General features: G+C 34.7%; 1 protein-coding gene and 1 long non-coding RNA gene across 5 annotated transcripts in view; one reads left to right on the top strand and one right to left on the bottom strand.

Moving 5' to 3' along the window:
• LOC116293575 (transcription factor AP-2-epsilon) overlaps positions 1 to 11,044 on the top strand; it is a 32,118-nt gene extending 21,074 nt beyond the window's left edge. For all 4 annotated transcript variants that reach the window (XM_031701017.2, XM_031701018.2, XM_031701016.2 and 1 more), the window contains 3 exons: positions 3,388 to 3,506; positions 7,275 to 7,416; positions 8,870 to 11,044. In XM_031701017.2, coding sequence (XP_031556877.1) covers positions 3,388 to 3,506; positions 7,275 to 7,416; positions 8,870 to 9,137 — 529 coding nt within the window. In that variant the 3' untranslated portion in view covers positions 9,138 to 11,044. The remainder of the gene's footprint in view (positions 1 to 3,387; positions 3,507 to 7,274; positions 7,417 to 8,869) is intronic.
• Positions 11,045 to 15,808: 4,764 nt separating this feature from the next.
• On the bottom strand, positions 15,809 to 17,439 carry LOC148909939 (uncharacterized). Its single transcript, XR_016120299.1, has 2 exons — positions 17,322 to 17,439; positions 15,809 to 16,092 (listed from the first exon to the last, which is right to left on the bottom strand). It is a non-coding gene; the product is annotated as an uncharacterized LOC148909939 (long non-coding RNA).
• Between the last annotated feature and the right edge of the window lie 781 nt (positions 17,440 to 18,220).

Here is an 18,220-nt window from a genome sequence, read left to right as displayed (position 1 = left end):
ACGAGTGCATTCTTGATATATTTAAAAATCATAAGTTGTTGACTTAATGTCAAAATGGTGTTATTTTCGAGAGAATTGGTCTATATTTCCCGCGTCAGGCTACCCACAATCGCCTTTGCGTTATCTCTTTAGTTTTGACCACCCTTCAACACTTTTTCATTCAGATGAAAATGAGATTATTGATGCTTTTCTTCCTATTCCAATGCTCTATTAACTCCAACGGGGGGCCTCAAATTTTAGATGCTTTATTCCTAATATTTGGCTTTCTCCTTTCTTTTTTCTTCGTGTTTGAATTTGTTTTCGTTGTACTAATCTTGAAGGCCTTTTATTCGCCCAATTATCGTGTGTTTGTTTGGAAAACATTGATGTTGACCAATGTATTATAGCGTTGTTTTTGCTAGCGGTCCTATATGATTTAATACTCCTATTTCGGTCTCACATGTGGTAGTAATTACAGATCCGTGAAAAACGAGAAGCCTCAAATGTGAAAACACAGGCCTAAGTCGTAGAGTAGAAACAAATGACAAAGGGAAAAGGAAAAGTAGTGTGTTCTTTTTATCATAATACTTCCACCCCATACTGTACTAAGAACCGGCCCTTTTCTCTAACTTTGGCATTCTGGCTGGTTTTTTTCTACACATTAACAAAGCATTAGACAATTAAAGCGTAATTTAAAAAAGACCATTGACATCGCGTGCTGGAGGACTAAGAACTGCGCGGATCACCTAGGGCAAAACTGCCCCCATTTCTCATAGTGTCACTAGGATAGACAAAGCCGCAACACAGCCTCTTGTGTCTCCGTTGGTTTGCGCGCAAAGAAAATACGCTACGCCAGCTAGAAAGAGACATACAAATCCGCATTTACATAATCCAAATACGAAAACAAATAGCCCGAGCTTTTGTTCTTGTTTGGTCTAAAGCATTCAAGGAATAATGAGTTTTGAAAAGACCCTGCAAAGATTTCCTATTTTGAAACTCAGTTTGAATCCAATTTTCTTGTACTCTTTTCTTTTGTCCAAGAGTAATTTTCTTTATTCTATAATAGGATTTTAAACTTTACAAAGAAAACACTCTCCGCAACGACAAGTTTCATTAATTCTCAAGTCACATTTTCTAGTGGACTCGCGCTGGCATTTACAGTCTTGTCTAAAGTCACATCACCAAAACTAAGCCTCTTTTTCCTCGTTTACACCAATAAAATGTTTAGGCTTTTTCATAGAATGCCTGCAGCCATGTTTTAGCGTTTATAGTTTTTGTCAAATCATCGCGCTTTTGCTGGTAATAGATTGCAAAACCATTTGTCGGGGCGGGGCCACTATACTACTCAGGCTGGTCGGCTTTTGAACCATCAAAGAGAACAAATTCAATAATACGGCTAAAATAGATTCTTGATAATGCATATATACTCCGTTGTAAAATTTTTTTGAATTCCCTCGCCTGCGGGCTTTGGAGAAGAAGAGCTCGCCACACGCATCAAAAATCAGACCAGATGTTTCAGAAATAGTCTCAAAGCGTTATGCCTCCAAAAATCTCATTTTGTGTCCAGGGAACAAAAGCTAAGAAAATAACAGAGGATAACACTCATTTTCGCAGTCTTACTGATTCATTGAGGTCACATTAGCAGAACTAAATTCACACAATACAGTTATCGCATCGCCTCAAGGACTGATCGATGAACGTACATTCATGGCCACAGGGCTCGTCCTCAGATTGCTACATCTATAAGAGATCGTGTGATTTGTTCCAAAGAGTCGACGATCTGGCGATAATTTAGTGAATAGCATTAGTCGGCGTCTTTTAGAGTCGAGCTGCTCACTTAAAAATGCACCGTTAAAGTGGTCTATATGGGTAGTCTTTGAAGTCCTTTTGTGCTGTTTTACTGAAGAACATGGGCATGAAAAAAGGTGTTCAGTTCTCATGAGCCCGTGACAAAAGGATCAGCGCGCGAAACAAGGCGTTTTACAAACTTTATCGAATCTTTTTTTCCATCGTCTCTACACGTCCTTAAGCTCTTCTTGTCTTAGCAAATCTGTCCCCGATAATTTTACTGAATAATAATTCTTAAGAGGATAAAAGTACTTAAAACGAACACAAAAAGAAGGATTAGATTTCAAGAAATGTCTTCTATACTGTAAAATGGGGGCAATTTCATCTTGGCTATTCAACAGGATGAATTCAATCGAGCTTTATAATAGGAACTGTTTCTGACATATACATCCGCTAGTGTAATGGGATAGGAAACTCCGTGAAATCAAAACTGCAACTTAAAATTTAAACCCTAAATTTATTGAAACATAAAATCTTACATTCTTTCTGGGATGTAATATCTACCAATGTAGCCACAACTATTGCGATAGTTAAGCCTTGCCTTTATTAATATTCTCTTCCCAAAATATTATATGAAATCGCTAGGTATTATTTTGTGCTAATAATTCATTACAATACTTTTTAGACTGATTACTCTTTAGTTCAACTCCGAAGATTACAAAAAATCCAAAATCACAATAAATTTATCAGAATTCGTAATTTTCATTTTGGAAGAGGAAAATTAAAACACATAAAAACCCAAACTTAAAATCTTTAAGGTGGAATTAACCCATTTTGACATTTAGCGTCAATGATTTTCCGTCTTATTGTAAAAATAAAACATCCAACCCAATAGACTCGGAGAATACAAATTGGTATAATTTTTTAAAAGCTTTTTTCAATCTATTCCAGTCGATTGTAGAGCATTTTGCTACTACCGGCAAAATAATCTGAACTTAGCCTTCAACTTCGAACTTAAGCGTGGGAAAAACGAAAACTCGTGAGATGGTGGAAAAAAACCTTTTGGAAAACAAAGCAAATTCTTAATCGTTTCTTGGAATTAAACTTCGTCGTCTTTCTTTCTTTTTTGGAATGATAGTCCATTAATCACTGGCCGACACTCTACAATTATTTTTCTTCTCTAAAAACTTTATTGTCTCCGACATCAGCAATAAAAATACACTTACGGCCACCACTTAATTTTTTTCTCTTACCGACAAAATACCACTTCAGAAATGCCACACAATTTTCAACAATCTTTCTTTCTCAGGAAAATTCTGGCCTTAGTCTTTGACTTTGCCGACGGTACGGAGGGCTTTGTTATCAAGAATAGGGACATCAATGTTTGGTGTTGAGTTCATTATTAAATTCCCAATGTTTGACGAACAATTAGCGTTTCAATAAGTCTATGTATGTTGAGGTTTACTATCTGTATCAACAGGGGGAAGATCAATAAATACAACACCGTATATATATCAAATTCAAGAGCAAATATCAATAGTTAACCAAGGGGGGGAAAGATTATAATCTAAATTTAACTAGTTAAACATTATTTACATTGTCATTTGATTTTTTTTTCAGGGCGAAATCGAAAAATGGTGGTAAATGCCTTCGAGATAAGCTTGACAAAATAGGACTTTCATTGCCTGCTGGTCGTAGAAAAGCCGCTCAAGTGACTCTACTCACATCGCTCGTGGAAGGTAAGACAGGCTGACCAATCAGCGCGCTTTTTCTCCTAAAAAATCCACGCTTGAGCGTTACCATGGTAACTATTTCAGTGTGCATTTACCTATAATTACACACTTCGCAATGTCAAAGATATAAACTCTCCTTATACTTGAACTTCTTAGAAAATCTTTTTACCTGTAAAAACATTCTTCAAACTATTTTGAGCCATTTCAGCATGGAAGTATTTTCTTTGAAGATCGCGCCATTCGCTGTTTTTATTCACTTTTGACCCAATAATCAAGCCATCCAACCACTTTTTAGAACCATGGCCAAGGTTACCATTGTTGATCTTGTTTTGTCTCTCACGTATTTCAACATATTTTGCTTCGGTCCGCATAATTTGGCTTGGCCCACAGTCTTGCCGACAACACGTCATGTACCATCACTGAAAGGATCTATCAATTCGAGTCTCGACTGATGAATCCAAATCTGAGAAATAGTGTCGTAATTTTTTGGGGGGGTTTAAAAAACTGCAGCTCGTATATCGCCAGTAAAAAATCTAAAATCTGGTTTACAGTTTTTCCAAGGTTTTCATGTTTCAAGAGAGTATAAAATATGAGCATTAATTATGCTCTTTTGATTTTATTTATTAGTTTTTGAAAACATTGTCCTTATGTGTTTTACTAATTAGTATTCTTTTCAAGTCTTTTTCCTATTCCTTCTTTTTTCTTTCCTTTTTTCCTTTTTTGTTTATTTTATTTTTATCGAACATTAGAAGCTTAAGACATTGTTCATTTTACGTCAGCGGTGACACGGGCAACAGATCTAGTTCCAAAAATTCCATTTCTATTCATTGTTCGTTTGACTCCTGTTCTGATACAAGTTGGTAAATAGAGTGTGATAATATTTGCCTTCTAGTGTTATATCTCTTCTCTGAATCAAGAAAACAACATTCACACGTGTGATATATATCAGTTAGAAACTAAACTGGAAAATTCAAAACTTAGCTTCCAATATAATACTAAGATTTGGATATTCAATCCGCGTCAATTATAAATATCGGTCGAGTGATATATATATAGCACGAAATCTGATTGGTTGTTGAAAATAGATCTAGTAATACGTGACCATTCTTTACTACTCTTTGTGAATATAAATAAAAGAATTAAGAAGAATAAAAGGATAGAAGAAGATGAATAAAAGTATACAAATTAAACAATGAAATATATGTGGGTAATACTATATTGCGGGCATTAAATATATATGTGTGATTTTTTTCCACTTCCTCTAGCCAATTATTTAGATTTCAATTCAGTAAACGTTCAATATTTTGAAATCCAATCTTCTGTATCATCATCTAGTTATTGCTTGGTGTTCGTATGGGCTTAAATTCACTTAATATCTGGTTGTTTGGGCTTTATAGTTAAACCAAGCAATATTTTATAGCAATAAAAGTCTATCTTGGGTTGAGTTTTAGTAATTGATCGAGATTTGGGGATCAATTGGCGAGGCAAAGGCATTTAATGTTTTATTTTTACAAGATCAGCACTCAACACAGTGATTGAACCCAATATCAACGGTTCACCTTTCATCGCTTTAATCATTAAGCCAGATTTTAATGTTATATTTATATATGCTTTGAGGTGGAGCGGTCTTATGAGAAATTTTCTAAAGAATAAAGCTTGTCACAACAGGTGTAGTTTGGCATTAATGGATTATAGTAAGGATGCCCGAAAATACTCATTAAGTCCATAGCAGGAACACAATCGAAGAGACTATGTCCTTTCAGGAAATGGCAACTGTTATTTGAATTCGCTTTATAGAGCTTTTGTTTTTGATCTGCGAGAAGTAGGTAATCGCAAATCATACAAGTTTTTCATAAAATTATTATCAATCGAAATATCTGTAGAAAGTGTTGGGCCGTAATCAATCCGTTAATGGAATAGCATTGACGTGAAGTTGAATTAAAAAGCGCCTGAGCACAATAGAGAAAATATAGCCGTATTGTCATTTCTAGGGTCACAAGACTCATTTCATGAAGTAAGGGATATTCTATACATTTTAGAACTTAAACCAAAAAGAGAATATCTAAGTATGCCCAACCACAAAGCTAGTATCTGATAACGGTGTGACGCGCCCTTTGGATAATGGACTTATTCCTAAGTGCTATCGTTGTCATAGATAATTATTTTGAGTTAGTTTGCTCGCGATATTCATCTTTCATTGTCGTTTTATTACATAAGAGGGGTCCTGTTTATTCTATCGATAGCAAGGCCAAGCTGGATTATCAGTTATTTTATTATTTACAGCACGTCTCTCTTACTTTTATCGGTGATATCGATTCCTAAATCAAAATGGAAAGCAAATAGTATTGTCATTAATATTCCAATTTAGTTGGGCACTCAAGAGCGAAAGGGAAAGATTTTGGCTCGAAATTGACATTAGTAAAATAAAGCGTTTTCTGCACTGATTTTGATCCCGAGGAGAAAAACTATATTACTTTTTTTGAAAAGAATAGAAACGGAAAGCTTAAACTCAAATAGAAAATGCGAAGGCAAAAAGCACAAATATATAGTATAGATAAAATACAGCGAAAATAGTATAATTATGAAATAAGAAATAAAAGACAACAAATGCCGAAATAAAATCACAAAGAAAGAAAACGTAATGAATAAAACGTAATGAAAATAGTATAACTAAATAACACAAATAAGTTAAAACAAATGAAATATATAAAATAGCAAACTAATAAAAGAGAAGACAAAGCCTATTTTGTTTTAGTATTCAGAACAGTAAACGTCACACTTAAAATAAATAAAATATAACAAAGAAAGGAAAATATTGACGTAAAGTAAGAAGAAAATCGCGCAGATTAAGGGTAAATAATTATATTACAACGGGAAAAAAGGAAACGAAAAAATCTAACTTATCAATATTCATACGAGAAATATGAGAAGTCGTAATAATTCTTAAGTGATCAATATTTTACCCCTCCGCTTGGAACAAATAGGAAATGAAAACCAACTTCTTAAGGAAGGTCATTTCGAAACTTTTGACATTTTGCTCAGACGGAAATTTGACACTATTTTTGAGAAATATTGCTTAAAAATTGTAATTAATTAAATTGAAATCACATTGACTTGCCTTCGTCTTTTGGGTGGTGGGGGGGGGGGGGGGGGGTGGTTGGGTGTATTCTATGATAATAATAATGATAATAAAAGCTTTATTTAACGAAGGTTTAAACTTTCAGTCATAGACTGGTTTACAAAGTGCCTTCCTAAAGATATAAAATACAATGTAAAAGCAAGCTAATAATATCTATTTATAAAATATCTAGTAGATTTAAGATTATCCTCAAAAACAACCCTAACCCTGACCCAACCCCAGTATATTACTATTTACCCATAAATATAAATATTAAGTAAAAAAGTGAATAAATATAATACTATATCAGCCCTTAATCCTACCCCCATCAAAAAATCCATGTACAAATAGACTGCAAAACAGTCCCAACCCTCCCACAAACCATCCGCAGGAACGAAGCCACACTCCATCCATCCATCCATCCATCCATCCATCCATCCACCCATCCACCCACCCACCCACCCACCCATCCACCCACCCACCCATCCACCCATCCATCCATCCATCCATCCACCCAACCACCCATCCATCCATCCATCCATCCATCCATCCATCCATCCAACCAACCATCCTTTCCTCTTTGTAAATTAATTTTATTCTTAATTAAGTTGGACAATCACTCAGTCATTCATTTTTATTTTCTTATTTCTTTACAGGAGAAGCAGCTCATTTAGCAGCTGATTTTGATTTCGTCTGTGAATCGGAATTTCCAGCAAGTCAACTAGCAGAGTATCAGTACCGACAACATTCTGATCCAGCTGAACAACAATCTAGAAAAAATGCCCTTGTAACAGCAAAGTAAGTAACGATAATAATAATAATAGTAATTTGATCACTTATTGTGCGCGCATTCCATACAATGATCATGCGCGCATTACAATAATAATATATGTAACTATATAACTATTAAAGAAATAGAAAACGCGCGCGCGTGTTGTGTGCAGTTATAAAGCACGCGGGGGTTGGTAGAACACGAGAGAAGTGTTAGGAGAAGCACGAGGAGTGTTCTGCCAATTCCCAAGTGCTTTATGACTGCACACAGCACAGCAAGCAAGTTTTTTATTTTTTTCATAAAATACAAATTACAGGAATGACGAAACTGAAAGTGCGCGGGCGTGCTGTGTGCTTTCATAAAGCACGCGCTCCCAACCAATCAGAACGCGAGATTTAGAGCAGTTATTTTATAATACCCTGGAAAACTAGTTCAATGTTGTGTAAAGTATTAGAACTTTAACTCAGATTATTAGAACATTTTTTGTATTGGTTCTTTGATCAGTTTTTCTTTAACTGTTCTTGTTCTTGTTCTTTAAATTTCTTTTGTTGGTTGCATGATATGCAAAAAAAAAAAAAAAAAAAAAAAAAAACTTTCACGAACTTTCGACTACTTTTCTTTAACTTTTGGGGGTATTTTCAAGAATAAATATGCTTCAACTTGCTTCTGCCACATATAGTTCCGTGCCTTCATTCACTGCTTACATATACACGGAGCCCATCATTTTGTTTTTTAGACACCACCCCGCAATACGTAGCCCAGAACCAAGTAATACTGTGTTGCATGCTTTCCATTTGCTATGGTTTTTGAATGAGTAAATTCCGAATAAATCTGACTAGTCCTTACCTGTTGTCCAAAGAATGTTTCCCTACACTGCTGAGGATATTTGATACTATGCTCCCAATGCAAGTGTCTTACATGTTTTTCGGCCTTAATTTAATCAAGATGGGCAGTAATTAATATCACTTGGATATTTTTGTAGACACATTCCTCAAAATTGTTTTCGGGGATGATTCGTTTAATTAATAGATCTCTCACGGGAAGAATGGCTACATGTCTTTTTAAATGCAATACATATTTAGAAAGTTAAGGTCAGCTCAAACACTCTTTTGCTGAAGTCCATGTGCTATATACATTTGACATGTACTTCCAAAGGGGCTGGATCCGAGAGAAAACATGTCCCTTCCCAGTAAGCCTTTGAGCGCGCCGCTCTTACAAAATTTACCACAGGGAGCCCTGGCTATTGCTAAGATTATTAACTTTGATGAAAATGATATTGAATACAAGGCTAAAAGTAAAATATTTAAGGAATGGCTACAAAATTCGTCAAGAAAAAGTGTGATTTCACCTTTATTTGAATATTTGTTAACCTAGCGTCCAAGATAATTTTTAAAGGAGATCTCTTATTTACTCTTTATGATCAGAAAAAAAGGAAACGCGATTGATTAACTTGAAGTTATCTTCCTTTTATTTCGTCAGACAACTAACAAAAGAACTCCAAGATATACTCGCACAAGACCCATATCCAAAACTACGTTTACCTAACAGCACACTACCGGAGTCCACCCTTCGTAGTCTACACACCTTTGGTCTGGTTACCCATGGGTTCGGCTCGCCGTCGATCAACGCAGCTATGAATGCCTTTCAAGCTTATTTGACAGAACTGTTGAAATTTCACGAGGGGAATGGGGGCAGTGGGGGTGGTGGGTCTAGAAATAATAGCATAGTTAAGAATGGAGAAACATAATAACCTATTGTAAGATATCTATGGTTGAAATTCGTCTTTCTATTTAAGTGCATAGCCAAATTGGTTTCGTTCTTGAGCCTGCGTTCCTAATGGTCTGCGCTATGAAATACCGTTTTCTGATTGGATGATAGTAATACAACCACGTCGAGTCTTTCTGATTCGTTCACTAATATACTTACTAATGTAACTGTTTTTTGATTGGCTGCTAAAACATTGGGTAGTGAATTCTGACTGGTGGATACATCATCTTCTCCTGATTGGCCAAAATGATATGACCACCTTTTTTCTGATTAGATAACTCAATACAGCTGATTTTATTTGATTGGCATAAACATATTGGCATCAAAGCGATCCTGATTGGCTAATACGGCATTTCTCTTAATCCTGATTGGCCAATAGAATATACCAACTTTTTCTGATTGGTAATAATATGAATACGACATTGAAAACTAACCAATTGGAATTAGAAACTACTGGTTCAGTTCAGTATGCACATTTTTCATTCCATGCAAAGACTAATAGGAACAAGGCTATGGAGACGAAAATGGCATCTAGGATGCGTGGCGCATGCGCAGTCAAGGAAATAGTTTAATGACGTCATACCTGTCGAGGAATGATAGAATTACTAAGGCGAGATTCTATCAGATAGGTAAAGAAACTAAGCAAAATGGTGTTAAGAACCATCATCACATCTACTACTTCATGATATTGAGGCAAAATACTAAAAAAAATATATCGTCATAAAAAAGCTACTGTTTACAACTGCAATACACTGAACAGATTTAGCCAGATTTAATTCTTTTTAATCAGTTATATATCGTTATATAATTGACTTATAAATCCTCTAATTAATAAGTTGTATTTTATTAGCATTTCGAGTTACAAGTAATTAATGTGAAAGACTTTTATCTTGGAAAATAGACCCATTGCAACGTCGGAATGCAGCTCAATTTGGAGGACATAGGTTTCTAATTCTCAGGAGATTGAAATTCTTTTGTATTGCCCTCCAAATAGAGCTGCTTTGACGTTGAATGCAAGGGGTCTATTCCTTACACCCGATTGGCTGTATTCATTCCTAAAAAATGAAATTTTCAGGAATAATCTTAAGAATTATTCTAACTTACAGTAACATCCTTGACTGCATGATTAATGGCCACGAATTTTAAGGAAAGAAAAACCTGTCTATTTATGCACTTTAGTTACGTATAACATTTCTACTGTCACTATCAGTAGGCCACGTCTTAAAACTTGCGCTGTGAGATTTTCACGACAGACTAGGAGAATATTCCCAGTGATAGAAAACAGTGTCTATATCTTTCCTGAGCTTAAATGCTAGTTCTACCAATGACGGCGGTGATTTTCGGTTTATATGTACCTGTCATAGCTGCCATGTTTAATCTTCGATCTGTTTGTCATTCAACATGTGATGCTATCGCCGCCAGATTTTTGTTTACTGCAGCAAACGTTTGTCCTTTTGTGTGTGTTTTTCCTTCATTCTCTTAGAATTAAGTTGAAACACGAATCGCTTGCGCTTTACATGGATATTAATATTTCAAATATTTCAAGATTTGAGAAATCTTATGGGTTTTTTTTTCCCGAAGTGAAAAAGAAAACGGAACTGAGAGGGAAACTAAACCCAAAAAAAGCAGCAGATAAATCGAGAAAAAAAGTAATATGACAAAAGACAAAGAAAGAGTTAGAAACGTAGTCTAACAGTGCGATCGTCACGTGTAACATCACGTAAAGGCGTGTCTGGACTTCAAAATATACCACTTGCGTCTTCCTGTCCATTCCGGTCCCCAAGGGACTACATCATCATACACAGATACAAAACAAATATCATCAATGTAACAATAGCCATATCCTACAATACCACACCAATGGAAATAAATGTAAACTAGCCTGAAGATATATTGTCTATAAATATATATTCAATTGAGAAATATATTAAGGAAAAACAAATATTTAGACTGAAATGTCATTAAGGTAATTGGAAATCTTTTATTAGGCAATTGTGATTTCTTTCAATTAAAAACTCAACACAAAACTACAGAATTTAATGATTTTCAACCGGGGCTGTAATTAGAGGGTTAAACTATTTCCTTCTCTGGTGGAGAAATGCCAAGACATACAAAGAGTGTCGCTGTTTATCCAATCCTAAAGATGTTGGTAATACTTATCTAGACTTGATTGACAGTGCAAGAGCAAAGATCTTGTGAAAAAAAGAATTTTCACAGAAAGTTATGCCGCACCACGCAAGGTAGGTTCTCCTGAGAGGGCAAAAGAAAGGAAATTATTTCATTATCTAATAGTTAGCCCATAACAACCTCATATTAACAATATAGCCAATGGTTTTGATCGATTTTGGGTGTTTTTCACACCTTTTTAAAAAATATGAAATATTTATGAATCTTGAAAACTGGGTGTTTTTGACCAAAAAGCATGGACTATAGCCCATGGTTTTGATCGATTTTAGGTGTTTTTCACACCTTTTCAAAAAATATGAAATATTTATGAACTTTGAAAAATGGCTGTTGTTGACCAAAAAGCATGGACTATAACCCATGGTTTTGATCGATTTTGGGTGTTTTTTACACCTTTTCAAAAAATATGAAATATTTATGAATCTTGAAAAATGGGTGTTTTTGAACAAAAAGCATGGACTATAGCCCATGGTTTTGATCGATTTTGGGTGTTTTTCACACCTTTTCAAAAAATATGAAATATTTATGAATCTTGAAAAATGGGTGTTTTTGACCAAAAAGCATGGACTATAGCCCATGGTTTTGATCGATTTTTGGTGTTTTTCACACCTTTTCAAAGAATATGAAATATTTATGAATCTTAAAAAATGGGTGTTTTTGGGAAAAAGCATGGACTATAGCCCATGGTTTTGATCGATTTTGGTCCATTTTCACACCTTTTCAAAAAATATGAAATATTTATGAATGTTGAAAAATGGGTGTTGTTGACCAAAAAGCATGGACTATAACCCATGGTTTTGATCGATTTTGGGTGTTTTTTACACCTTTTCAAAAAATATGAAATATTTATGAATCTTGAAAAATGGGTGTTTTTGAACAAAAAGCATGGACTATAGCCCATGGTTTTGATCGATTTTAGGTGTTTTTCACACCTTTTCAAAAAATATGAAATATTTATGAATCTTGAAAAATGGGTGTTTTTGACCAAAAAGCATGGACTATAGCCCATGGTTTTGATCGATTTTTGGTGTTTTTCACACCTTTTCAAAGAATATGAAATATTTATGAATCTTAAAAAATGGGTGTTTTTGGGAAAAAGCATGGACTATAGCCCATGGTTTTGATCGATTTTGGTCCATTTTCACACCTTTTCAAAAAATATGAAATATTTATGAATGTTGAAAAATGGGTGTTTTTGACCAAAAAGCATGGACTATAGCCCATGGTTTTGATCGATTTTGGGTGTTTTTCAAACCTTTTCAAAAAATTTGAAATATTTATGAACTTTGAAAAATGGGTGTTTTTGGGCAAATAGCATGGACTATAGCCCATGGTTTTGATCAATTTTGGGTGTTTTTCACACCTTTTCAAAAAATATGAAATACTTATGAATCTTGAAAAATGGGTGTTTTTGACCAAAAAACATGGACTATAGCCCATGGTTTTGATCCATTTTGGGTGTTTTTCACACCTTTTCAAAAAATATGAAATATTTATGAACTTTGAAAAATGGGTGCTGTTGACCAAAAAGCATGGACTATAACCCATGGTTTTGATCGATTTTGGGTGTTTTTCACACCTTTTCAAAAAATATGAAATATTTATGAATCTTGAAAAATGGGTGTTTTTGACCAAAAAGCATGGACTATAGCCCATGGTTTTGATCAATTTTGAGTGTTTTTCACACCTTTTCAAAAAATATGAAATATTTATGAATCTTGAAAAATGGGTGTTTTTGAACAAAAAGCATGGACTATAGCCCATGGTTTTGATGGATTTTGGGTGTTTTTCCACACCTTTTCAAAAAATATGAAATATTTATGAACTTTGAAAAATGGGTGCTATTGACCAAAAAGCATGGACTATAGCCCGTGGTTTTGATCGATTTTGGGTGTTTTTCACACCTTTTCAAAAAATATGAAATATTTATGAATCTTGAAAAATGGGTGTTTTTGACCAAAAAGCATGGACTATAGCCCATGGTTTTGATCGATTTTTGGTGTTTTTCACACCTTTTCAAAGAATATGAAATATTTATGAATCTTAAAAAATGGGTGTTTTTGGGAAAAAGCATGGACTATAGCCCATGGTTTTGATCGATTTTGGTCCATTTTCACACCTTTTCAAAAAATATGAAATATTTATGAATGTTGAAAAATGGGTGTTTTTGACCAAAAAGCATGGACTATAGCCCATGGTTTTGATCGATTTTGGGTGTTTTTCAAACCTTTTCAAAAAATTTGAAATATTTATGAACTTTGAAAAATGGGTGTTTTTGGGCAAATAGCATGGACTATAGCCCATGGTTTTGATCAATTTTGGGTGTTTTTCACACCTTTTCAAAAAATATGAAATACTTATGAATCTTGAAAAATGGGTGTTTTTGACCAAAAAACATGGACTATAGCCCATGGTTTTGATCCATTTTGGGTGTTTTTCACACCTTTTCAAAAAATATGAAATATTTATGAACTTTGAAAAATGGGTGCTGTTGACCAAAAAGCATGGACTATAACCCATGGTTTTGATCGATTTTGGGTGTTTTTCGACCTTTTCAAAAAATATGAAATATTTATGAATCTTGAAAAATGGGTGTTTTTGACCAAAAAGCATGGACTATAGCCCATGGTTTTGATCAATTTTGAGTGTTTTTCACACCTTTTCAAAAAATATGAAATATTTATGAATCTTGAAAAATGGGTGTTTTTGAACAAAAAGCATGGACTATAGCCCATGGTTTTGATGGATTTTGGGTGTTTTTCACACCTTTTCAAAAAATATGAAATATTTATGAACTTTGAAAAATGGGTGCTATTGACCAAAAAGCATGGACTATAGCCCATGGTTTTGATCCATTTTGGGTGTTTTTCGACCTTTTCAAAAAATATGAAATATTTATGAATCTTGAAAAATGGGTGTTTTTGACCAAAAAGCATGGACTATAGCCCATGGTTTTGATCGATTTTAGGTGTTTTTCACACCTATTCAAAAAATATGAAATATTTATGAATCTTGAAAAATGGGTGTTTTTGGCCAAAAAGCATGGACTATAGCCCATGGTTTTGATCGATTTTGGGTGTTTTTCACACCTTTTCAAAAAATATGAAATACTTATGAATCTTGAAAAATGGGTGTTTTTGGGAAAAAGCATGGACTATAGCCCATGGTTTTGATCGATTTCTGGTGTTTTTCACACCTTTTCAAAAAATATTCATAATTTATGGCGAATGCAAAATAGGTGATTTTTAGCCATTTTCGGGCAAAAAGCATGGACTATAGCCCATGGTTATGATCGATTTTGGGTGTTTTTCACACCTTTTCAAAGAATATGAAATATTTATGAATCTTCAAAAATGGGTGTTTTTGATGGATTTTGGTCCATTTTTACACCTTTTCAAAAAATATGAAATATTTATGAATCTTGAAAAATGGGTGTTTTTGAACAAAAAGCATGGACTATAGCCCATGGTTTTGATGGATTTTGGGTGTTTTTCACACCTTTTGAAAAAATATGAAATATTTATGAACTTTGAAAAATGGGTGCTGTTGACCAAAAAGCATGGACTATAGCCCATGGTTTTGATCGATTTTGGGTGTTTTTCACACCTTTTCAAAAAATATGAAATATTTATGAATCTTCAAAAATGGGTGTTTTTGATGGATTTTGTTCCATTTTTACACCTTTTCAAAAAATATGAAATATTTATGAATCTTGAAAAATGGGTGTTTTTGAACAAAAAGCATGGACTATAGCCCATGGTTTTGATCGATTTTAGGTGTTTTTCACACCTTTTCAAAAAATATGAAATATTTATGAACTTTGAAAAATGGGTGTTTTTGGCCAAAAAGCATGGACTATAGCCCATGGTTTTGATCGATTTTGGGTGTTTTTCACACCTTTTCAAAAAATATTTATAAATCTTGAAAAATGGGTGTTTTTGACCGAAAAGTATGGACTATAGCCCATGGTTATGATCGATTTTGGGTGTTTTTCACACCTTTTCAAAAAATATGAAATATTTATGAATGTTGAAAAATGGGTGTTTTTGACCAAAAAGCATGAACTATAGCCCATGGTTTTGATCGATTTTGGGTGTTTTTCACACCTTTTCAAAAAATAAGGTATATTTATGAATCTTGAAAAATGGGTGTTTTCGGGCAAAAAGCATGGACTATAGCCCATGGTTTTGATCGATTTTGGTCCATTTTCACACCTTTTCAAAAGATATGAAATATTTATGAACTTTGAAAAATGGGTGTTTTTGGGAAAAAGCATGGACTATAGCCCATGGTTTTGATCGATTTTGGGTGTTTTTCACACCTTTTCAAAAAATATGCATGATTTATGGCGAATGCAAAATAGGTGATTTTTAGGCATTTTTGGGCAAAAAGCATGGACTATAGGCCATGGTCTTAAATTATTTTTGATCAAATGAAATGGATTACACAGTCAAAAATCATTCTAAGTTGCATTTTACATTAAAATATAAGTTTACTCAAATCAATTCTCATCTTCTATTGTGACAGAGGAAGTCCAAGAGTCAATTGGGGAATCACTTCCAACTCTTAAATACCATCAACAATTTACAGGAATAATGGTGCAGATTCAAGAAGTATTGTTGAAGTCCTGTTGAATCTCTATATTGGTATATTTAAAATTTGTCTTGTCGTTCTCTTTCTTGGTTTGTAGATGAAAATTGCTAAACCAATGAACAGGACTAGGAGGGTTACTCCAATGCCAATAGTTAAACCTACAATATAATATGGAAAAGAAAGAAAACGTTTTTATCAATTGTCTAGGGTCCTCCCCCCCCCCCCCCTCCCCCCTTCCCCCCCATCCTCTTGTGAAAAAAGTCCTTGTTTTTACAAGGGTAGCACTTAATAGCCAGTGGCTAACAAACCTCTGGCCCTCGTTCCGTGATGGAATTGGAATTAAAGTGTCATCTGAGGTACTTGAAAGTCTAACCATTTGCAGACGTAAATACAAAGGCAGCACTTTCTCCTCAGTTATTTTAAGACCCTGAGTGTTGGTCCGGCTTGGACTTGAACCACAGCCTCCGGCACGAAAGTCTGATGCTCAACCAACTGAGCCAACCGGAGAGAGGCAAACCGTAACTTTCACTGCTATGCCACTTGTGCTTCCCACAAAGCCATGATAAGTAAATAAAAAGCATGAAAATTTCCCTGGGTGTTCTTATTTGACAAATGCTTCCTTACCCTCAGGAATTCCAAATTTTTCATATACGTATTTGTCAAATCCCCATCTCCCTTAGCTGAATTCATACAGACCCTCTCCCATGGGACTAACATTGATAGGTGCATTTGTTTATAATAGAACAGCCTTGAAATTTGACAATAAAAAAGCATTTGTCATTAGGATCTCTTGTTAGATCAACCAACATGGCAGCTGTTTCATTGTTATTCATATCTAAATCGATTTTGAGTAATGTTTTTTTCCCATCGAGTGACGGTAGCCATGACAGGAGGCACAACTATTGTGTCTTTTCATAGTTAATAGAGGGGAATGGTTAGGAAATCTATTGTTATCAGGTCTTTGTTCGCTTTTGATGTTGAACCAGTCTTGACCCTGCACAATGTTTGGTTTATGTTCATCCGAAATTGCAAAATAAGTAAACATAAACTTTGTCTATGGGATTGTTGTAAGGAATATTCAAATATCTCTTTAAAATCTTTAAGTATTTTGAACTAGCAGCCAAAAGAAAGATTTTGGTCTGTTCACTCAGCCATTGCCAACAATGGTAAAACAAAGGATTGTGCACGGTCACGCTTGAAAAAAGTGAACAAAGACCTATAACAATAGATTTCCTAACCATTCCCCTCTATTAACTATGAAAAGACACTATAGTTGTGCCTCCTGTCATGGCTGTGTGATGCAGCAAAGCCTCTAATACCTTGCATGACAAATCATTACAATGGGATTCAACTTTTCTCAAACTAAAGTTAAGAAAACTTTACTTACCCAGCTGTGGTGAACCAACTTTAGTTTGACTATCTGTAGCAAATACTTGCAAGAAATTTAAGTTTAAAAAGAGAAATTCTAAAATGATAAGAGGAAGTTTGTCGGCCATCTTGGATTGCTTAGGAACGCTCGGTTATCAATGACACAGGTAACCCACTACACTGAGTACCGCCAGCATTCCACATATTTAGATCAGCGTGACAACTATATAAAAGTACTCTTTGTTAGTGATAAGTTTGGGGTTGGGTACCGAACATTAGCTGGTCACCACAGCTCACACCACTGCACTCGTTAACTGTCACACTGATCCACTCATTGGAATATTCTCCCCTATTTATGGCTCACCAAAGCAGCGTTCCTAATCCACTGCCAGAGAGGCGGAAGGGATTGTGCGATTGAAGTGTACCGAAGCAACCACAACGTTTTTACAAAAGCCAGACAGTAGGCCAAATTGTAAGTCAGTATGATGATGATAAATGGTGACGATGGTGTTGAAGATGTTGATGATGGTAATTATGATGATGATGATAATGATGATGATGATGCGTGGTGATGTTGATAATGATGATGGTGATAATGATGTTGGTAATGGTGATGTTGATGATGGTGATGTTGATGATGGTAATTATGATGATGGTGATGATAGTGATGATGATGATGATGATGTTGATGGTGATGAGGATTATGCCTTAATACATTCGTGATAACCGTCACAAGATTGAGATTTTTTAGTGATTTTAAGAAAAAGATGTCGTTTAGCAATGTAACCGAGTAGCAAGGTAGCAGCGTTGCAGTAGCAGTGTGTTATCAGTGTAGCAACCAATTAAGGAAATGTAATTAATCACGTCACAGAAAATGATGCGAGCGGAGAATATTGGGCATATTTTCAGAAGTACACA

The sequence above is a fragment of the Actinia tenebrosa genome, unplaced genomic scaffold, assembly GCF_029948245.1.
Source record: "Actinia tenebrosa isolate PJP-AT-01 unplaced genomic scaffold, QUT_ActTen_1.0 PGA_scaffold1__47_contigs__length_23844297, whole genome shotgun sequence".
Classification (NCBI taxonomy): Eukaryota; Metazoa; Cnidaria; class Anthozoa; order Actiniaria; family Actiniidae; genus Actinia; species Actinia tenebrosa.
Note: the sequence above shows the minus strand (reverse complement) of the source record. Positions and strands in the feature narration are given on the sequence as shown.